A 23,664-nucleotide genomic window follows, 5' to 3' on the forward strand; every position below is an offset into this window, starting at 1 on the left:
TCAGCTGCCTGGAATGTCCAGACAAGCAGCTGAATACCAATTCTTAGGCCACCTGACCTTGAAGCCTATCACATTCAATTTACTCTTGTTTGATAACTGTTTTTAATAGGTAATACATGTACATAGTAATAAAAACCAAGTCTCCTTCCTACCTTCATCCCCTGCCAACCCGTTCCTCTCCCAAAGACAACCTCAGCTACTAGTTTCTTAGGAATCCTTCCACATATAACCTATACACACAAGTTTATGTATGTGTGTATTCTTTTTACATAAATGGTACCTTCTTTATCTTCCCTTTTGTGCTAGCATTCTACACATACTATCTTTTTTTTTTTTGAAACAAGGTCTGGCTCTATCACCCAGGCTGGAAAGCAGTGGTATAATCTCAGCTCACTGCAACCTCTGCCTCCTGGGCTCAAGCCATCCTTCTACCTCAGCCTCCCAAGTAGCTGGGACTTCAAGCATGCACCACCATGCCCAGCTAACTTTTGTATTTTCTGTAGAGATGAGATGGGGTTTCGCCACGTTGCCCAGGCTGGTCTCAAACTCATAAGCTCAAGTGATCCTCCTGCCTTGGCCTCCCAAAGTGCTGGGATTATAGGCGTGAGCCACCACACCCGGCCAACATACTATTATTCTCAGACATTAAGAAAAAATTACATCTGATATTGGAATGGAAGGATGGAAGTGAAGAAATCTCAACTCCAACTCTGTGTTTCATCCACAGACACCCCAATGAAAACTTTTGGACACCAGAGATAATAGATTACTACTAACTTATTTGACCATTATTAGGGTGACATCTGATTGACGCTGAATTCAACCAGTTAGTTTATCTGGCAATTTTTCCTATTCTAAAAATGACTAACAGGAAGAAAGAAAGAAAAAAAAAACTTAAATAGCAAAAACGGACAAGTGCTATAATTAACAGTTAACACAACTACGTGCCAGGCACTATGCCAAGTGATTTGGATGCATTATTTTTCCTAATTTTTACAACAACTCCATGAAGCTGATACTTGTGTCCTTACTGTCCTCATTTCACAGGTGAGAAAATTGAGTCTTAGAGAAGTAACTTGCCCAATGATACAAACCTAGTAAGTGCTAAAACTGAGATCTGAACTTAGACAATCTGATCCCAGAGTCCTACGAAGGTTTTTGTTGTTTTTGCCTCCTTTAATGATTAGAACAAACCCTCCAGGATCTATTGACCCTATTTTTCATTCAGTCCTCACAAGTACAGTAATTTAAGCTTCAAAACTAGCATCATATTAGAAATAGCACATCAGGAAAAAAAAAGACTGGCTAACTGGAGGCAAGCATACCTATAACAAGAGTAACTGCAAGCAGCCTAGTAGGAAAAGAGGAAATGAAAAATTTATTTAATAGAGACACGAAAAAAATAGCAGAGCAATTGAGGTTCAACAGGTACAACTCAAAGACAATAGTCTGGCAAAATACAGTTAAGAGTTATCAGGACATCCTGAATCATTCAGAAAAGACTGAAGTATGTTGAATGGTAAAAGAAAACTAAATAGGCCAGGTGCGGTGGCTCATGCCTGTAATCCCAGCACTTTGAGAGGTCGAGGAAGGCAGATCACCTGAGCTCCGGAGTTCGAGACCAGCCTGGACAACATGACGAAACCTCATCTCTATAAAAAATACAAAAATTAGGCCGGGCGCGGTGGCTCACGCCTGTAATCCCAGCACTTTGGGAGGCTGAGGCAGGCGGATCACCTGAGGTCAGGAGTTCAAGACCAGCTTGACCAACATGGTGAAACCACATCTCTACTAAAAATGCAAAATTAGCTGGGCGTGGTGGCACATGCCTGTAATCCCAGCTGCTTGGGAGGCCGAGGCAGGAGAATGGCTTGAACCAGGGAGGCGGAGGTTGCAGTGAGCCGAGTTCACACCATTGCACTCCAGCCTGGCAACAGAGCAAGACTCCGTCTCAAAAAAAATTAGTGGGGCACGGTGGTGCGTGACTGTAGTCTCAGCTACAGTCTGAGGCAGGAGAATCGCTTGAACCCCAGAGGTGGAGGTTGCAGTGAGCTATGATAGTGCCATTGTACTCCAGCCTGGGAGACACAGTGAGACCTTGTCTCAAAAAAAAAAAAAAAAAAAAGAAAAAGAAACAAAGAAAAATAAATAAAACAAAGTCAAAATGGTTAATAAAAATAAAAGACTTGAAGATCCTGCTACCCACTGCAAAACAAAGCCAACACCTGTCACAGACTCTGACCATATAACAATAACGTTGAGTCATTAAGTAAGCTATTTCACAATACAGCTCACTTTAACTCACATCATGGGTGTATACCCTCATAATAAATGCCTAAATTTAACATTGAGAGGTCAAATTACATTTTGCCACTGATTTAAAGTCATAATGTCAGACCTCTGTTGGAAACGAGGGGGAATTGAGAAGGGCAGGGGGCATTATGGAGGGGATAACACACTTCCATGCTAAAACATAATAAATAAAAACTCCCCTTAAGAATGCAGGCTGGGCGCGCTGGCTCATGCCTGTAATCCCAGCACTTTGGGAGGCCGAGGCGGGTGGATCACCTGAGGTCAGGAGTTTGAGACCAGCCTGGCCAACCTGGTGAAACCTCATCTCTACTAAAAATACAAAAATTAGCTGGGCATGGTGGCAGGTGCCTGTGGTCCCAGCTACTCCGGAGGCTGAGGCAGGAGAATCGCTTGAACTTGGGAGGCAGAGGTAGCAGTGAGCCGAGACTGTGCCATTGCACTCCAGCCTTGGCATCAACAGTGAGAGACTCTGTCTCAAAAAAAAAAAAAAAAAAAAAAAGCAAAGTATCAGTGTGCCAATCTGTATCCAGGAAACAAAAAAAAATGCAAAATAAACTTAAAAAAAATCTTGTAATGAAAAAGATTCCTATATTAATTAACTAATCATTTATTGAACAAGTATTACTAAGCACCTACTCTGAATATAGACTGAATCTGTGCAGAAGCTACTACTCTGTTTAGGATCAAACTCAAGTTGCTCCTCCCAAGTTTGATGTGTCACCCAGGCTGGAGTGCAGTGGCATGATATTGGCTCACTGCAATCTCTGCCTCCCGGGTTCAAGAGATTCTCCTGCCTCAGCTTCCTGAGTAGCTGGGATTACAGGCACCCACCACCACACCCAGCCAATTTTTGTATTTTTAGTACAGACACAGTTTCACCATGTTGGTCAGGCTGGTCTCAAACTCCCGACCTCAAGTGATCCACCTGCCTCGGCCTCCCAAAGTGCTGGGATTACAGGCGTGAGCCACCGCGCCTGGCCTGATGATGTTCTTAAACCCACAATTTATTATTTAGGTTTTAAGCTTCACAGTACTATCCTTGTCTCTCAGTGATTCCAGTGGCTCATACATAATACTGATCTCTTTTACATATAAGAAAGGCAAATAACCCAGCTAGCAAAGTAAAGAAAAAAAGGAGTGTTCAAACCTGGCGTGCAAATATCTCTAAAAGGCAAGCATGGAGACGGGACAAAGGAAGAAAATGTCACTCACTAGGAATATCAAATAATAAAGGGCTGAAGCTATCAATCCTGCCTTATAGAAAATAATAATAATGATTACTACCATTTACTATGTTCTGTAATGTGAGACTTGTCACTGTAAGATGCATTTACATTCATTCTCTCTCTCAGGACATTATAACTGTCCCCGTTTCACAGAAAAGAAAACACACTCTGAAGAGGTTAAGTAACTTAAGGTTGCACAGTAGAGAAGAAAGAAGCTGGAATGAAGCCTGAGCTCCCCCCTTTTTCTCCCATTCTGTGATAGCACCAAGAACCTCTTCCTGCTAAATAAGACAAATCGGAAGGCAACAACACTGTCTGTAGAGTTCAAAGGAACAGGAGAGTTTCCTAGCTATGATTTCCTCCTGTCAGCCTAAATCTGGGAGGGAAGATTCTTGTTATTCCTGATGCTGACCTCCTGCCAGGTACTGGCAGCTCTGAGCATCCTGTCTCGCTCACTCTGCTTGGGCACTCTGACAATGCCAGTTGTGTTTTGGCCTTGTTTCTCCCACATGATAGTTTATAAGCTGCTTAGAGTAGATCTGATTTTGAATTAATAAAGACTAGCAGGCACTTGGGCAGGTTCGTCACTCTGGCTGCTATGAAGGAATCCCAAAGGGGACTTTCACACAGCATGTTTCCCTTACTCTGTCACCAGCTGAGGCCAAGAAAGCAGAGCCTAGATGGCTACACTCAAGCCCCAGCAGTGTGCTAATGAATGAGTTTATTGATCTGTAAGCTGGCACGCTGACCCTTTTCTAGGGCTGTGTACATGGCTATCTCCACCTGGTTTCCCAAACTCCCTCACTATGAAGCCTAACCCTTCTGGGGGGAGCATGAGGGCCACAGGACAGCCTGTGGGCAAACAGACAAGTTGGGTGAGGCACTTCCTGAAGCCATCTCACCTGACAATGAGCCTCCTCCAAGAGCTACACCTGGTCTGCGGCTTGCCTGTCAGATCCACTATAAAGAATAAGCCCCTGGGTACCAGGTATCAGCGCACTTAGGGTATGCAATGCTGGTAAAATGCTGCTGCATAGGCCTTTGGTTTGGGCAAGAAAGCTATAAGCGTGGGTGTTTGAACACTGCAACTCTGGCTGGGGGAGGGCAAAAGAGGATGTGCACATGGCCAGGGCTCACCATGTATAGCAGGCCTGGGGTTGCTGGAATCCAGCAGAAGCCTGAATGCCCTACAGCTACATCAAAAGTGCTGTGGTGGTTTTAAAGAGCCTCTGCAGAGGCTGCCAGTGTCTGCCGGTGCAGTTCTCTGGCTGCGCTGAGACTGGCACCAGTCTGCTTTCTAACCCTTTCCCATCCCCACACTTTAATTCCTTCTTTTCTTTCCCAAAGGCTTCTTCCCTTCAGCTTATGAAATCATTCCAGTGTTTCCCCATTTTAAAATAAAAAACAATTAATGCTTCCCTTCTGAACTGTTTTTCTCTCAAGCGATCATCCCCTCATTTGAAACTTCTTGAAAAGTAGTTTACAATAACTTCTTTGCCTCTTAATTACTCCTCAATCCCATATAGTCTGTTCTGGCCCCCAGAAGGCCAAGGCAACTGCTTTCCTTGACCATCCCCAGGCAACCCCCCTTCCCCCGTGATCCCATATAATCTGTACATCACCCTGTGCTAGTTTCAGGTTTACCTGTGGCCTCTCCCAGGACACAGATAGTGAGCGCCAAGAAACACGGGGCCCATCATACAGCTGGTGATCCGTAAATGTTTGCTATGCTCATATGACATGTTCATACTCAGGGGAAGAGACCCCTATCCCCTGACCACCAAATAGGACAATCAGAAAGGAAGCAAAGTGTTTAGAAGGGGCAGGTAACCATAGTTAACTTCAGAGTTGTCTCGGGTCAGCCACTACTGAGTAAGTGGCCTGAGACAATTCCTTAAAATTGCCAAAACTGTCTCCCCATTTGCAAAATGAGAGAATTGGACTAGATCTGTAGTTTTTAAACTGCATTCTGAGTTTCCATGGAACTACTTAACAGTCTTTTTTCAGTGGGCATGTTGTGAAGATGTGAAGCAAGCAGGTCATTCCCACCTCCTTTCATCATATTTATCATATATGGTGGCTGAGCATAAGATTTCCTTTTTAAAAAGGACTCTGCTGATAAAAAGTTTGAAAACCACTAGATCCCTCTACCTGGAAGGCTTTTTCATCCACTCTTTCACTTGCTAACTTCTACTCACCCTTTAGGTGTCAATGTAAATGTCCTCTTCAGTGAAGCCTTCCCTGACTGACCCACCCCTAAACTAAATGAGGTTCCCAGCTTCTCCCACATAGCCTTGTCACATCCTCTCATTGCACCTATCACAGTTGTATTTTATTAGTGATTTGTTTAATGTCTCTCTTCTCACCTAAGCCCTAAGAGGGCACGAAATAAATTTGTCTGCTGTACACAGTACCTTCAATCAAGAGACTAAATGCCATAATTTTATGAATCTATGTTTAAGTAGGTACTTTAGTATTAATTAACATTAATTTAAGTATTTAATTAGTTAATTTAGTAGTTATAATTACTAAAGAGGAAAGCAACTTAATGCTTTCAGTTAGCCAGACCAGCACCTGAATTTCCTCTCCACCACATTCTAACTACTTCTTTGAGAAAGTTCTCTGACTTCTCTAAGCCCCTGATCCCTCATATGTAAAATGAGAATAAAGTAGTTGTGAGCATGTGTGAAATAATGTATGTAAATAAATAAATGATAATATACATAAAACACCTAGTAGTAATTGTATTTATGAAATACCTGACTTTAAAATAATCTTTAAAAACAGACTACATTTTACTCCCTCTCCATCGTACCTCCATCATAGGTATGTTCCAATTTTATTTGTTCCATTCCATTTTATAAAATTAATTTCTGCATTGAGAAGGTACTAGTGCTCCATGACAATTTGAAAAGGGGAGTCTCTACAAATCTGTTAACACTTATAATGCCAACACAAATTCCAACTACATAAATCTCCCTGCCCAGAAGGGAAGGCTTCAAAGCAGAGATAATACCTGAATTGGATACTGAAGGAAAAACAGGAATTTGTCAAGTGGAGAGGCGGGGGAAGGGCCTTCTAGGCAGAAGAAACTTTGTGCAGAAGACTTGATATTTCTACTACATAGTTTTGCTTTTTCTTGCAGAGAAGGGAGTAGTGATGGTAATAGTGCCTAGAATAGCAACAAATGAGACTAGTAAAGGCACCATAGGTCACATTTGATCAGATGTGAATGCCATGATATGAAACTTTTATTTTATTTTATTTTCTGAGATGAAGTCTCGCTCTGTCGTCTAGGCCGGAGTGCGTGGCGCCATCTCGGTCACTGCAACCTCAGCTTGCCAGGTTCAAGCGATTCTCATGCTTTAGCCTCCTGAGTAGCTGGGACTACAGGTGCCTGCCACCATGCTTGGCTAATTTTTTTGTATTTTTATTAGAGACAGGGTTTCACCATGTTGGCCAAGCTGGTCTTGAACTCCTAACCTCAGGTGATCTGCCCACCTCAGCCTCCCAAAGTGCTGGGATTACAACCGTGAGCCACTGGGCCCGGCCAAAACTTGTATTTTATTCTGAGAACGATGGAGAACATTAAGGAGTGAGTGCATGTGTGTGCGTATGTGTGTGTCTGTTTGTGTACTGACCCCATTTGTACTGAGAAGGCCAGTGGAATGGGGATAGGGAAGCTAGAGGCCAAAGACCACTTTTCAAGTACTGCTGGTTGCAACTCAGTGAAATCAATTTAGTGGGTGACATTATCAATGTCTGTTTAAAATGAATTCAAATGGAATAGAAAATATCAGGGGTTCCCTCTCTCGGCCTTGGAGCCTCCCTCCCTCTGTCTCTGTACAGGGGAGCTGCTTCTTTCTTCCTTCCCCCTTCTTTCTTTTCTTTCTTGCCTATTAAACTCCTTGTTCCTTAAAACTAAAAAAAAAAAAAAAAAAAAAGAAAGAAAGAAAAGAAAATATCAGAGATTACCTGACATTATAAGGATAAATTTTACAGAACTTCTGTATCAGATTCATGTGTCCATTCTGGTCACAAAGTAACATGCATTTGTTACGATGGGTCAGAGTCAAAAAATTTTTGGGTTAGGTGACTGAGCAGGTGAAGGGGTGAGAGAAGAGACAAATGAGGGCTCCCAGGTTTCTGGTGTGGGCATGATGCCAGTGGCCAAGACAGGATATAGGGGAGGAGGCCTGCTTTTATCAAGTCCACGTGGGATGCTAGACAGCGCAGACAGTGGCCTCTCTCAGCATTTTTTCAGCAGCCACAGTCAATACTAATCTTGTTCAGCAAAGACAATGAACACATAGTCATTGCAGCTGCAAGCTCAAGTGAGTATACAACTGATAAGGGTCCTCTAGGAGCTGGAGGGTGTCCCAGTCCTAAATCCTAAACCACAGAAAAACTGTGAAACTAAAAAAATCAGACAGGATAAGTGAAACACCATTTCCTCCAGGGAACTAACAGGGTGTGAGAAATCTTGACCTTATTCTAAGAGTCAACAGGGAACCCTTACCCTTGGGAACCTAAGCAAACCTTCTGAAATGTCAGCGACCAGGGTATTTTTGTTTATTAGTAGTTTGTTTGGTTTTGGTTTTGTTTGGCGGAGGAGGCATTATTTCTATTTTTCTGTTTTCTAAGCCTCCTCCCCCACCCCACACTACCACCTCCAAGAGGTACTTCAACCCCTACGCCTCCAGCAAGTCCACTGAGTCCTGTAATCTTGATGTGGCTATCCTTCGGTTACCCTCCTGGAGCTTCAGGCTAAGAGAGCAGGGCCAATAGAACATGGCTTCTCCACAGACTTGGGGTGGATCCATCATTCCTCCTAACAGCCTGCCCACCCCGCCCCTGCACGATTCCATTAGAAGAAAGACTTCTCCAAGTCTTGGAGGATCACAGCACAACTGAGCCCCAAACTAACTACTTTCCTGGTGACCCTTCCACTACATTCCTCAATAAACCTGCCCCAGACACATCAGGCAACTGGCTGCCCTCAAATACTCCATGTTCTTATACACATTCTATCTTTTGCTCCTAATATTCCCTCAATCTAAAATGCCCACCCTTTCTCTGACAGAAATTCTAGTCACTCTTCGTGGTGCATCTCAAATGTCACCTCTACCACAAAGCCACTCTTTATCCAACACTCCACCCCATCACCAAATCTGGATTTAGTTACACCACTTTGTGCTTCCACTGCATCTGCCTGTGTCTTGGGCACAGCATTTCTTTCACTGGCAGGCATTATAGGCAATCGTGCTTTATGTCTGTTTTCCATTAGACTTACATTTCTTGAAGATACAGACACAGAGTCTGTATCTGATTTGCCCAAAAGAAATTACCAGAAAAGAATGCATGTCATACCCTTCTCTCCAACATCCCATGGTCCTGCACACATAGGAGGTCCTCAAGAAGAGTGCTGATTCAAACTGAAAAGCTACAGATTCTTTCCACCAAAACCTGCATATCATCAGAACTAGGCGAGAGAAAGAGTGGAAGGGGAATCAAGTATAGATTTGAAGCAGACAGCTTCCCTCTCTCGATTGAACTGGGGGTGGTACACCCTACTCCTCAGAAATTAAACCAACCTCAGCAAGGAAGATTAAGCAGGCACAGTTTGGAAACTTTAAAGAACTATAAGTAGTTTCAAGGTTCTCCCAGCTGCTGTTAGTCAGGTATTGACCTTGGGATGTGGTCACAGGAATTATATATTTTATTTTATTTTGCCATCCACTCCCTCTAACACTGATACCTCTAGCTATATGGGCAATAAAGAGTCTTTCATACAGGTTCTGAATATTATCTTTGAGTTCCCGTAGCCTTCTTGCAACCCTCCCACCTTTCCAGTGAGTAATTTTACAGTACCACCTCTACAGTCCTCCTCTCCTAAAAAAGCACTTTTTCCCTTCAATATATGCAGCTTCCTTCCCTGAACGCTATGCCTTACCCTTCACCATTCAGACAACAAGATGGCAGTGTGCCTTTTAAGCTACCTGATGCGTGGCACATTTCAAAGAACTAACAGGTAGAAGTATAAGGGTTTTGATAGTTGCAGCTTCCTTTGTGATCCTATAAGTACTTCTTACTCATATTTATTATATAACTTAGGCATTCTGATTTATAATTGACCATTTTACACATCTTATCTCCCTCACTAGACTGTGAGCTTCTTGAGAACTATTCCCTAGTTCCCACAAAGTGCCCAGGATATGGTGTGCACTTAATAAACTACTGCTTAGAAAAAGATAGCATAGGCTGGGCACGGTGGCTCAGCCTGTAATCTCAGCACTTTGGGAAGCCGAGGTAGGTGGATCACTTGAGGTCAGGAGATTGAGACCAGCCTGGCCAAGATGGTGAAACCCTGTCTCTACTAAAAATACAAAAAAATCATCTGGGCGTGGTGGTGGGCTCCTGTAATCCCAGCTACTCGGAGGGCTGAGGCACAAGAATCACTTGAACCTGGGAGACGGAGGTTGTAGTGAGCCACAACTGCACCACTGCACTTCAGCCTAGGCAGCACAGTGAGACTATGTCTAAAAAAAAAAAAAAAAAGCATAAAATAAACTGCCACCTTAGGCCCCTAAGCCAAACTCAGTGTAACTGTGTGAGTACAGAGGAAGAAACATTTCAGAGGTGATCAAAACCAAAAAGTATATAGTAGTCAGTTGTATGATGCAAAGGCTCAGCTGAAGGCAGTCTCAAACAAGGGTCCTTTTGACAGGGCAGCCATTCCCATGTTCCTCAGATACTCACTATGGTCAAAGTAGTAAACTTAGTTCTCCAGAATTTACTTTCCCAAGATCTGGCAGTTCAATAAATACATTCCCCAGCCCCTGACTTCAACGACTCTCCTATATCCTTCTGACCTTTAATACTGTGTAACATTAGATGAAAAATTGATTTTTTTTGGCTACTTATTTCACAGCTGAAGAAAAAATATACTGTTTAAGGTGTTAAATATTTTTACATGCAACAAACCTGGCATGAAGCTAACTTGTATGCACATTTTAGAGGTACAGGCGTAAATGTCAGTGCTATAATTTGTTATAGGTTTCTGATGACCAGCAATGAAAATGACCACGGATTCTCACAATTCAAACCACTTTTACGTAAATGTGAACTTTCCTAAAACAGCCAAGGGAGAGAAAACTTTCCATCCAAGCTCATAGAGTCTGTTAAGAGATACTGATAGCATTGTTCACTGGGTTAGGTGTTCTCTGAAAAAATCCTACAAATATTAGTTTCCTTCTGGGCTTATGCTTTGACCTTTAATAAAAATGTGCTTCAAGACACCAGTTATTAAAATGAAAGGAACAGTTTTTAACACCTGAACAACTGCCATTTCATATAATCAGCCCTCCTGAAGGCTATACCTTACAAGTCAGCAGTGTTTAAAAAAATACATTTGGTGACTTCATTTAAATTGCTCACTTACCAGACGTGGAGTAGGGTTATAAGAAACCATGAATTGAATGTATCAGGCATCTGACACCCTAGAAAATAACAATAAGGTATAAGTATGTGAGGGTTTAAAGGAAGCATATTGACCATATATTAAATATTGGCAGGCACGGCACTTATGGTGCTCTCTGATTATGCTATTGCAGAAAAGTCCAGTAGAACAATAGGGCGAGACCACAGGATAAAAGAACTTTGAATCATAGCACGCCAGGAGTAAAAGAAAAAAAAAGGATGGATGCGGTGGCTCATGCCTGTAATTCCAGCACTTTGGGAGGCCGAGGTGGGCAGATCACCTCAGGTCAGGAGATCAAGACCAGCCTGGCCAACATGGCGAAACCCCATCTCTACTAAAAATACAAAAATTAACCAGGCGTGGTGGTGGGTGCCTGTAATCCCAGCTACTGAAGAGGCTGTGGCAGGAGAAGTACTTGAACCTGGGAGGCGGAGGTTGCAGTGAGCCAAGATCGTGCCACTGCACTCCAGCCTGGGCAATAGAGTGAGACTCTGTCTAAAAAAAAAACAAACAAACAAAAAAACAACCCATTGAATTTAGTCAGACCACCAGCCTTCTAGTTCCAGCCCTGTTACCAGCTTGTTATGTGGCCTTGGACAAATCACTTCTCCCCTTTGAGTCTTGGTTTTCTCACTTTGCAGAATGTGGCCTAGATGATTTCTATGGTTCCTTCCAGCTTCCGTGTGATTCTACAGTATTTTCCCTCCATGGGCTTGAATTCTGAAAAGCTAGGCAAACACTCCCTTACTTTTTTCAGTTGGGCTCCACTGAGAAGCTTAAGTCTTTCTAGTATCCTTTTCCTGTCTTCTTTCTCTAAGGTACCCAATGTGCTATGGATATGGGTGTGCTAAATGATTTGCCCAAAAGAAATGACCAGGAGCTGGGTGCAGTGGCTCACACTTGTAATCCCAGCACTTAGGGAGGCTGAGGTGGGTGGATTGCTTGAGCCCAGGAGTTTGAGACCAGCCTGGGAAACATAGTGAGACCCCATCTCTACAAAAAACTACAAACATTAGCTAGGCATGGTGGCATGCACCTATAGTCCCAGTTACTTGGGAGGCTGAGGTGGAAGGATCACTTGAGCCAGGGAGGTAGAGGTTACAGTGAGCCAAGATCATTTAACTGTACTCACGCCTGAGTGACACAGCAAGACCCTGTCTCAAAAATAAGAAAAAAGAAAAAGAAAAGATCAGGCGAAAAAAATCAGGGCTCTAGGGAGCTGCAGCTGAATAAGAAAGCATATTGTACTTACTGAAAGGCTGTTCATCACCCCCCAGAAATGACAAAACTGGGAAGGGCTTCTCCTTGGTTTCAGATCCCACAAATTAGTTCTGTGCTCAGACATCAAAGCCTCTCAATTCTCACTCAGCTAAGAAAAGCCTCCTGCTGGATGAGGGGTCTCCCACTGAATGTGCCCGCCTTATTACATAACAGGGAGAAAAGCCAGAGCAAGAGGAAGATGCAAAAAGAGAATAAGTGGGGAATTTGGGCCCTTATGGTAGAATCTGTCCTTTGGGGCAATGACTCAAGAAAGAAGCGCTATCCTCTGCTTTTCAGCAACCATCAAGGTACATGATGTACTAAATGATAACAAAGAGGGGTCACTAGGAGGTAACACATAGGCCCGGACCCCCATGAGGTACATTAACAGCACCAATAATAAAGAGCTGTAATTCACTGCAGGCTTACTATGTGCCAGATGTTCTACTGGGTTCTTTACATCCATGAGCTCAATGAATCCTCCCAATAACCCTGAGGTAGGCATTGATATTATCCCAAATTGACAGGTAAGAAAACTGACTCAGAGAGACCAAGACAATTGCTGTTCAAGGTCATACAGCTATGAAAAGAGACACCTGAGATCAAATTCAGATCTACTTGATTCCAAACACTGTGTTCTTAATCCTGCTCTAACAGCCTCTCTAATACCACTATCAGAAACTAACTCACTAAGGGCCCATCTGCATACCAGATCTACTGCAAGCCATGTCAATACATTATCTCACTCAATCCTCACTTTAACCCTGGAGGGAAGCATTATAATCCTCATTTTAGAGATGAGGAAACAGACTCAAACTAAGTAACTTGTGGGCAGCCACAATATTAACAAGCTAGTGGCAGGGCTGCAGTTTGAATCCAAGTCTGTCACAAAGTGACACCAAAATACTTTGGTGAGCTTACTGGGAGGTGCCTAGCAGCTGTCAAGTCGACTTCCTCTCAGAGCCCAGCAGGAGGGAGCTGAAGGCTGGCCTGGCCAGCCATACAGCTATTAAGACACATGCCATCTGAGAATGGGCCAACCACCCTCCACCTAGACAAGAATAGCCCTGAGAAACTCTGAAGCCCGGATCTGAAGTTGGGTCTTTTTTGGATGCTAGAACAAAACATTAAAAAGAAAAATTTTCTTGGAAGTCTGTCTTTCAATCTGGAAAATGAAATTTGGCTGCTTCTAAAGGACAATCTGTTCAATTGCTACCTCTACATCAAAGCTTCTCAGCAGCCTCCAGGAGCCTTTCCAATTTTCTCAGAGAGGGAATCAGTTCTTGGGCTGGAAAGCACAGACAGACAGACAGGCCAGCAGCTGGACTTGGGTCACCATTTCCCCTTCTGGGGTCACCTCAGGGCTGAGGGTGGGAAAAGTGCTGGTGTATGATTGAGTCCCTATACACAATGGTGTCAGAACAGAAACCCACAGGGTAAAGCCCTAAAAAGTAACACCATTGACTGTTGACTGTGAACTATGCAAAAATACAGCAGATTCTTTAGTTCAATGAAATGCATTTAAACACTTCAAAGTTAAAACCTGCTGTAGTATTTTGCCATGATCACACTCTTGCTCCAATGCACATTCAGTGCTTTAGTTTCTGAAGCTAGGCACTTTCTTTCTTGACATCAAGTTGGATACAATTAAATAGTTCATTACTGTTATGGGGTGGCAGCATAACACAGTTGTACATTTAATGTGGGGTCAGACTGCCTGATTCAATTCTTTGACTCTACCTCTCACTCACTATGTGACACTGGGTAAAATTACTCAATTTTCTTCTCTGTAAAAATGAGAAAAACAAGATAACTGACCTTGTAAGATTTTTGTGAGAATGAGATAAGGCCTATAAAATGTTTAGCAAAATGGTTAGTATTAAGTTAGTAGGTACTCAATAAATATTCACTATTGTTGGTTTTCAGCGAATTATTTAAATAGTAGAATTGAAATTATATTTGAAAAACCCCACTAATTATTTCAGATTGTATCAGTGATAAACCTCAACCACAGACTCAGAATGTATTCATTAAGGAGCCTCCTCTCCAAGGCCTCCAGTCTCTTAAGGGTTAAAGACAAAGCAGTCTGCAGACAACACTGTGGAATTCAACAGGAGCTCTACTGATTGACCACCTCTGCTCCAAAGTGCTCTTCACAGCGAACATCTCTAAAAGACCAGTTAGCAAACCGCAGTGTACTCATCAGTGCAACATGCTCAGACAAAAGACATCCTCAAAATATCTAAGAAACAGCGGGCTGCTGAATTCTCAGGACTCCAAAAGTTAAGCCCTAAAATACCACAAGTCCAAGTGAGCAATGACCACTTTAAAAAGTACAATCTTGGGAAGCAATATATATATACTGCTTTCTCTTGTTTCTTTTTTTTTTTTTTTTTCTGCCCAGGCTGGTCTTGAACTCCTCAGCTCAAGGGATCCTCCTGCCTTGGCTTCCCAAACTGCTGGGATTACAGGTGTGAGCCACTGCACCCAGCCCCTTTCTCTTATTTCAAACCTGTCTGGCCTACTCTTTAGAATCCAAGCCACAGGAAAGTCAGTGTAATTATTTGAAAGATATTTGTCATCTTCTGCATCTAGATGGTATATTCCAGATTTGTTCTCTTTTTATTCACTAGCCACAGTTTGGAAGCACTTTGGTTTGATATGAAAACTTAATCTACCCACACATGACAAAGATGGGCCACAACAGAATGTAATAAAAATGAACATGCTATAGGTCTCAAAAGGAAATTCTCAAATTGAGTCTCAGAAAACCTGAAGAGTGGCGTTACTAAAAAATTTACTTTCTCCCTAGGTAACTACTTCAAAGACTAAGCTAAGACAAAGCTCACCAATAGATTCACACTATAGTTAGTATAAACATCAGTTTCCAATACTAATAGAAAATCTCACAGAGGTAGTTTGCATTTAAATATAACAAAATACAAAAAATATTAAAATGAATTACATTTTCTAATTTGCAATTACACTCATTCACAGACAATATGTTATAGTGGAGAAATCCCTGGATTTTAAACCAGACAACACAGGTTCAAGGCTTGGCTAGGCAACCCTGGGTGAGTCACTTAGCCCCTTTGAGCCTCAACTGTTTCTGAAAACAAAATAAAACAAAATGAAAACAGTAATACAAGCCCTTCCTAGCCCACAATATTTTGTAACTCCTAAATGAGACAAATATAAAACCATACTATATGAGCTAATAGTATAAAACAGTTATTTATAAACTTTTCTTAAGTTTTATAAGTAGTTTACAACAGGCTATGAATTGAAACATGATATGTTAAATACGTAAAAAGTCTTATTATTCAATACTACAATATTAACTGAAGAACCTTCAATAATGAACAGCTGGCCAAGACAAAGTTATCTAGTAAACATCCTTTCAAAATAATTCTAAGAAATTTCTGAGTTATTTATTGAATCAAATATAAAATAGACATTAAATAGACATCTGAGGATGAGGGTTTTTTTTGTTTTTTTTTTTTTGAGATGGAGTCTTGCTCTGTCGCCCACGCTGGAGTGCAGTGGTGTGATCTCGACTCACCGCAACCTCTGCCTCCCGGGTTCAAGTGATTCTCCTGCCTTGGCCTCCCGAGTGGCTGGGATTAGAGGCACCCACCACCATGCCCAGCTAATTTTTAGTAGAGGGTGGGGGGTTTCACCATGTTGGCCTGGCTGGTCTCGAACTCCTGACCTCAAGTGATTCACCCACCTCAGACTCCCAAAGTGCTGGGATTACAGGCGTGAGCCACCGCGCCCAGCCTGAGGATGAGGTTTTAAAAAGACCTGATGAAAAATACTTCACACATGGATTCAAGAAGGCACTTAAAGGAAAAAAAAAAAAAAAAAAAAAAAAAAAAAAACAGGCTGGGCATGGTGGCTTATGCCTGTAATCCCTGCACTTCAGGAAGCTGAGGCAGGATCACTTAAGGCCTAAGACCAGGAGTTCAAGACCAGCCTGGGCAACATAGTGAGACCCTGTCTCTACAAAAAATAAAAATAAAAAAATGACCCAGGCATAATGGCATATCTTTGTAGTCCCAGCGACTCAGGAGGCTGAGGTGGGAGGGTTGCTTGAGCCCAGGAGTAAAAGGATGCAGTAAAAGGGCTAGAGCCACTGATTCCAGCCTAGGTGACAGAGCAAGATCATCTCTTAAAAAAAAGAAAAAGAGGCCGGGTGTGGTGGCTCACGCCTGTAATCCCAGCACTTTGGGAGTCTGAGGTGGGTGAATCACTTGAGGTCAGGAGTTCGAGACCAGCCTGGCCAATATGGTGAAACCTCGTCTCTACTAAAAGTACAAAAAAATTAGCCGGGCATGGTGGCACATGCCTGTAATCCCAGCTACTTGGGAGGCTGAGGCAGAAGAATTGCTTGAATCCGGGAGGCAGAGGTTGCAGTGAGCCGAGATCACACCACTGCAGTCCAGCCTGGGTGACAGAATGAGATTCTGTCTCAAAAAAAAAAGAAAAAGAAAAAGAAAAAAAGCAGTTTCTAATATTAATAGCTTCATCAGATAGAGAAAAAATATTTTTTCCTTTTGGACTAACTTATCCTAGACTAACAAAGAAGCAGGAAAATATTCTTTCCAGGTTATGAATAAAGAAGAAAGGAAAGGTGAACACTAAATTGGAATTATAATTCAGTATGGTATTTTAGTTTTTGGTGTCAATCTGCTGAGACAGTAAAATAAAATGATTTGTATTTATTTGATTTTTAAAAACCAAAATAGGCCAGGTCCCATGGCTCACACCTGTAATCCGGAATTTTGGGTTGGGAGACTAAGGCAGGTGGATCACGTGAGGCCAAGAGTTTGAGACCAGCCTGGCCAACATAGCCAAACCCTGTCTCTACTAAAAAAAATACAAAAATTAGCTGGGCATGGTGGCGTGCACCAGTAGTCCCAGCTACTCAGGAGGCTGAGGAACAAGAATCACTTGAAACTGGGAGGTGGAGGTAGCAGTGAGCCAAGATGGCGCCACTCCACTCCAATCTGGGCAATAGAGCAAGACTCAAAGCAAGTCTCAAAAAACACGATGCAACAAAAAAATAGTTATTAAATAACCAAAACTGCACCCAGCTTTCTTCATTGTTGTGAACACAATTATATACAAATATTTGTTGCTAGAGAAAAATCTCAAATGTATACATTTAGGTGTATGCTACTTTGAGGATGTGACTATTACCACAGAAGTACACAGCATACATTTCCTTCCAAAACCTGTGGAACTGGAAATGATTTAATCTCTCCCAATTACAAGTACCTGCTTTAATTAACTTTGTTAATAATATAACTGTTTACAGCATCAAAATTAATACTGTGATAATAATCAACTGCTTCTGACAGTCTAAACCAGCAAAACCCTTTTGGAAAGCAATTTATCAATGAGATATACATAATAAAATTATATATGCCTTCTGACCCAATAGTCTTTTCACATGAGAAAAATCATAATTAATCCAGGATTAATTAAAACAATTAAAAATTAAAAACAGGAATAGCTGGCCAAACGTCCATGTCAAAATGCTAAGTAAAACATCCAGAATGGGCCAGGCACAGTGGCTCACGCCTGTAATCCCAGCATTTTGGGAGGCCAAGGAGGGCGGATCACGTGAGGTCAGGAGTTTGAGACCAGCCTAGCCAACATGGTGAAACCCCATGTCAACTAAAAATACAAAAATTAGCTGGGCATGGTGGCACATGCCTGTAATCCCAGCTATTCGGGAGGCCGAGGCAGGAAAATTGCTTGAACCTGGGAGGTGGAGAGGTGGAGGTTACACTGAGCCAAGATCGTACCACTGCACTCCAGCCTGGGCTAATAGAGCAAGACTCCATCTCAAAAAAAAAAAAAAAAAAACCATCCAGACTGTAAAACAGAATATGTTTACTATGATATGAATACTCTTATGTAAAAAGATGCATGTGTGGACAAGGGAGATAATGTCAAAGTACAGTTTGTTTGTTTTTTCAAAATAAGCAAAATGTTTTATTTATAGGATCCTTTTGCTCTCTGTTTACTCTATTAAAAAAGAAAAGCAGCTGGGTACAGTGCCATGTGCTTTTAGTCCCAGCTACTATTCAGGAGGCTGAGGTGGTAGGACTGCTTGAGCCCAGGAGTTTTAGGCCAGCCCGGGCAACACAGCAAGACCCTGTCTCTAAAGAAATATATACAAGAAGTTTTTTAAAGAGAAAAATAGACAGTTTGGATTATATGCTTTGTGCAGGAAAAACTGTTTCACTAGGGACTAAAAAAACCTATCCTATTAAAACACAACCATAAAAATGAAATGCAGATTTGTTCTCCTTTTCAGTACTATCAAGCAATAACTTACTTAGAAAGAATTCCTCGAAGTCAGTTTTCTCCACACAGCTAGTATACATGCGCAGGGCCGCAATCTTAATCTTCTAGACAAAGAGAATAAAACCAAACTCAAGACATGACCAAGTGGATGTTCTACTTCCATTAGACATGGGTCACAGAATCTTATATTTCTTCAACTAGAAGGAAGGGTCCAAACCTCTCTCTAGGTAATTTAAACCAATATAAATTTTTTTTGTTTTCTTAGAGCTTAGCCATTCATACAGACTTCACACAATTTTCATATTTTAGGACTTTAGCATGAAAACCTCAGAAAGGCTTTTCCAATATTTAAATGAAATCTCTCATTTAATTCCAACCTACTTCACCACATTTGTGCCTCTAAATCACTGTTTAGCATTATCCACATTAACTCTTTAGAATCTGAAATCCTTTATAGTAAAAAAGTACACATTCTTCTGGCCAAAATCAAAGAAATATACAAAAACCCTCAAGCCTTTAATCTTTCCTCAGAGGCACTACTATCTATTCTATAAATCTCGGGGGATGGAGTAAGCGGTATCTTTTTTCCAGATCTTTAATTTTATAGTTTGCTGATTAACACTGTGTCTGTAAATAAGGGTTTCTAATGACTGTAAAATACAATATAAGAATCAAACTTTTACTATTCCCAAAGCACTAGGAATTCTCTTAGGCTTTTGATATGAGTGGTGGTTTTAATTTTTTCACTGAGCTGTATACTTAAGATTTTTATATTACACTGTATATAAATTATGCCTTAATAAAAATAAATCTAAAAATAAATTATTTAAGAGTTGACTTATGGGTCTGAAGACCAACTCAGCACTCTAGGAACAGGTATTTTAAGGACTTTCAAAACATTTCATTAAGGATATAACTAAATAAATGAGCACTTCAACAAGGCTTCTAGAAGCTTATTTTTTCTTAAAACAACAGGGAAAGTTATAAACTCAAATATGCATAGACCAAAAACAAATGTGTACAGGCTGAGAATGACATAGCAACTGAAGAAAAACCAATCTAGAATTTAGTGGAGCTATGATATTAAGGTTTAAAGTCACCAAGAACATACTATACCCAAAACTATATAATGTTCATGTTTTTCTAAATTCTCTAGAGTTAAAGCAAGTGTCTCTGATGGGTAGAAATACCCATAGCAAATTAAGGAATGATTACGTCTCTGATTGTAATTAAGATATTTTATTTGCTTAACTTGAGATCTGTCATGTTTTTAAGAGCTTCCAGTCTAAAGTTAATACAGGGGAAAATAGGACATATAGAAATAGACAAATAAAAATCAGATATCCCTATCTGGGGAGTAAATCAGCATTAGAAGCCCACATTTAAACAAAACCCATGGTGAAATGCTAGAAAAGAAAAGCAAATTAAACCTAAAAGCAAGCAGAAAGAATGATATAGTAAAGATCAGAAATCAACAAAACTGAAACAGGAAGATAAAATACAGAAAATTCAAGCCAGGCCAGGCATGGTGGCTCACGCCTGTAATCCCAGCACTTTAGGAGGCTGAGACAGGCAGATCGGCTGAGCCCAGGAGTTGGAGACCAACCTGGGAAACATGGCAAAACGTTTCCATCTCTACCAAAAATACAAAAATTAGCTGGCCATGGTGGTGTGTGCCTATAGTACCAGCTACTCAGGAGGCTGAGGTAGGAGGCTGAGCCTGGAAGGCGGAGGTTGCAGCAAGCTGAGATCACGCCACTGCACTCCAGCCTGGGTGACAGAGCCGGACCTTGCCTGAAAAAAAAAAAAAAGGAAAATTGAAGCCAAAGCCGTTTCTTTAAAAATATCAATAAAATTAGGTTGGGTTGTGGTGGCTCACCCACCCGGCTCACTAATCCCAGCACTTTGAGAGGCCAAGGCAGGAAGATCAACTGAGGTCAGGATTTCGAGACCAGCCTGGCCAACATGGTGAAACCCCGACTCTACTAAAAATACAAAAATTAGCCAGGCATGGTGGCAGGCGCCTGTAATCCCAGTTACTTGGGAGGCTGAGACAGGAGAATCGCTTGAACCTGGGAGGGAGAGGATGCAGTGAGCCGAGATTGTGCCACTGCACTCCAGCCTGGGCGACAGAGCGAGACTCCGCCTCAAAAAAAAAAAAAAAAAATCAGTAAAATTGATAACCTATAAAACTGATCAAGGAAAAAGAAAAGCCCAAAACACATACGATACAAAATTTCAGTATCAGGAATCAGAGAGCAGACATCACTGCATATCCTAAAGACATTAAAAGGATAATAAGGGAATCCTATGAACAACTTTACTCTAATGAATGTGATTACTTAGATGAAATGGACAAATTCCTTGAAAGATACAAACTATCAAAGCTCACTAAAATAAATAACATGAACAGTCTTGTATCTATTAAAGAAATTGGATTTGTCTTTAAAAACCTCCCCACAATGCAAACTGCAGACCCAGATAGCATCACTAGAGAACTGTACTGAACATCTAAAGAAATGTTATGAAATCAGCCAGGCGCGGTGGCTCACACCTGTAATCCCAGCACTTTGAGAGGCTGAGGTGGGCGGATCACGAGGTCAAGAGATTGAGACCATCCTGGCCAACATGGTGAAACTCTATCTCTACTAAATATACAAAAATTAGCTGGGTGTGGTGGTACGCGCCTGTAGTCCCAGGCTGAGGCAGAAGAATCGCTTGAACCCAGGAGGCAGAGATTGCAGTGAGCTGAGTGCGCCACTGCACTCCAGCCTGGCGACAGAGTGAGACTCCATCTCAAAACGAAACAAAAAAAAAAAAGAAAGAAAGAAAAAGGAAAAAAAGAAATGTTACGAAATCTACACAAACTCTGCCAGAAAACAAGAAGAAAGGATATTTCCCAGCTCATTCAATAAGGCCAACCTTATCCTGATATCAAAACCAAAGTCATTAGGAGAAAACAAAACTACAGAACAATAGCCTTCATGAACATAGATCATTGATGCAAAATTCCTTAAGAAAATATTTTAAAATTAAATCCATCAATATTTTTAAAAGGATAATATATCATAATCAAGTGAAATTTATCCCAGGAATGCAAAGATAATTCAGCACTGACAAATCAATCAGTTTCACCATATCAACAGACCAAAAAAAGCCTGTTTAATTTTGTTAACACTTGCAGTTCTAGGAAGTATCTGACCACAGAACACATCTTGGGAAGCACTGGTCTGTGCCATTACCAAACTAATGATAATCTAATAATATCATGATCCTAATAATTTGGCCTTGACAGGCCTACTCCTATCCTTAAGACAGGGAGTTCAGGACATCTGCCCTAGCTCCTCACTTCATCCAATAATTCACTGAGTACATAACTCAGTGCCTGGCACTGATCTGGATGATGAGAATAGAGCAGTGGGCAAAACAGACAAAAATCTCTGCTCTCATGGAGCTTACGGCCCAGTTCAGCTACAGACAAGTATGTAACTTTAACTAAAATTTCTAATCATCTATTTCTTGATTTTTTTTAATCTTGTAATCTCCTTCAGATTCCTAAAGTCCTGGGTTCATAATTAATCACCTTGCCTGGAGACTTGCCTTCAAGGCCCAAGGCCCAAGTCTTTCCTTGAGAAGGAAGCTTCCCCAACAACACGTTTGTGAAAAAGCATTCATCACAAACAATGAAGACTTCACCAGATTGGCCAGAGTATGTTTTCAGTGCTCATGCTATGGCAATCAGGAGCATTTTATAGTTCTTCACTTTTCCTGCTGCAAGGCCAAGCCTTTATACTTGGGTGAGCCATTTTCCTGGACAAATCTCTAAAACAAGTCTCTAAAGACTATCACACAGAGACTGGAAATAATAACTTGAGGAAAGAACCTCATCAAGAATCATGCACTGATCTGAGTTAAGGACGTAGGGGGACTGAATTTTCAACCAGTCAATACAAGTTGTTCTGGTCCTTGGATGACTTCATATTTATTTCATTTTAACTTTAGAAGACCTCATCAGTCATCTTTTACTTGAGTAAAAGAGAGGCACCTTGAACAGCTTTAGGAAATGAAAATCTGCTCTCCCACGAACTAATGCATTTTTTAACATCCTACAGGATGAAAAACAAATCTAGTAAAATGCTTGCATTAACAGCTATGTAAGAGTTTGAAAGGGCCTGGCAAGGTGGCTCATGCCTGTAATCCCAGCACTTTGAGAGGCCGAGGTGGGCGGATCATGAGGTCAGGAGTTCTGAGACCAGCCTGGCCAAGAGACCAGGGTGGCCAGTATGATGAAACCCCATCTCTACTAAAAATACAAAAATTAGCTGGGCGTGGTGGCAGGCACCTGTAATCCCAGCTACTCGGGAGGCTGAGGCAGGAGAATTGCTTGAACTTGGGAGGCAGAGGTTGCAGTGAGCCAAGATCGCGCCACTGCACTCCAGCCTGGGTGACAGAGCGAGACTCCAACTCAAAAAAAGATAAAAAAGAGTTAGAAGGGTGTTTTAAATAATTTGAACCTTCTATTGTCTACTGGAAATTCTTCTACAGCATTCTTGATTCACAGTCAACCATCTGGGCCTCTGTTCAAACAAGACCAATGACCTTGTAAGGCTACCTGTCCCACCTGAGGACAATTCTTGTTAGATTCTTATTTTGCTAAACTTAAAATCTGCTTCATGTAACATTCATTGAACATTATTCTGCCCACTGGAATACCTTCATTTTTTCACATTTGCCCCCTCAAATACCTGAGAAGAATCATCCTGTCTTCTCTTTTCCAGGCTAAGCATCCCTATTTCCTTCAACCGTTCTTAACAGTTTCTGAAATGTTCATAAGGCTCACTGCCTACCTCTGAATATATTCCAGTTTGTCAGTGTCCTTCAGAATAGGAATAACTTTTTGGCTTAATGCTAATATGGAAACCTATTCTATGGCATGTGGCTGAGTTGGGTAAATATTGTGCTTATCTCACCTGATACTGCATATAAATGTAATTTTTTTAAATGATGATTCCAAGATACTCAAATAGGTAAGGGAAAGCTACATTTAAGATCCTAAACATGATTATC

General features: G+C 41.4%; 1 protein-coding gene across 4 annotated transcripts in view; it reads right to left on the reverse strand.

The window, feature by feature from the left end:
• Positions 1-23,664, reverse strand: part of LOC100983071 (ubiquinol-cytochrome c reductase complex assembly factor 1) — a 109,089-nt gene that overhangs the window by 51,356 nt on the left and 34,069 nt on the right. For all 4 annotated transcript variants that reach the window (XM_003831845.5, XM_003831847.5, XM_034947661.3 and 1 more), the window contains 2 exons: positions 18,629-18,701; positions 10,981-11,038 (listed from right to left, as the gene is read on the reverse strand). In XM_003831845.5, coding sequence (XP_003831893.1) covers positions 10,981-11,038; positions 18,629-18,701 — 131 coding nt within the window. The remainder of the gene's footprint in view (positions 1-10,980; positions 11,039-18,628; positions 18,702-23,664) is intronic.

This window comes from Pan paniscus, chromosome 21 (genome assembly GCF_029289425.2).
Source record: "Pan paniscus chromosome 21, NHGRI_mPanPan1-v2.0_pri, whole genome shotgun sequence".
NCBI classification, from domain to species: Eukaryota; Metazoa; Chordata; class Mammalia; order Primates; family Hominidae; genus Pan; species Pan paniscus.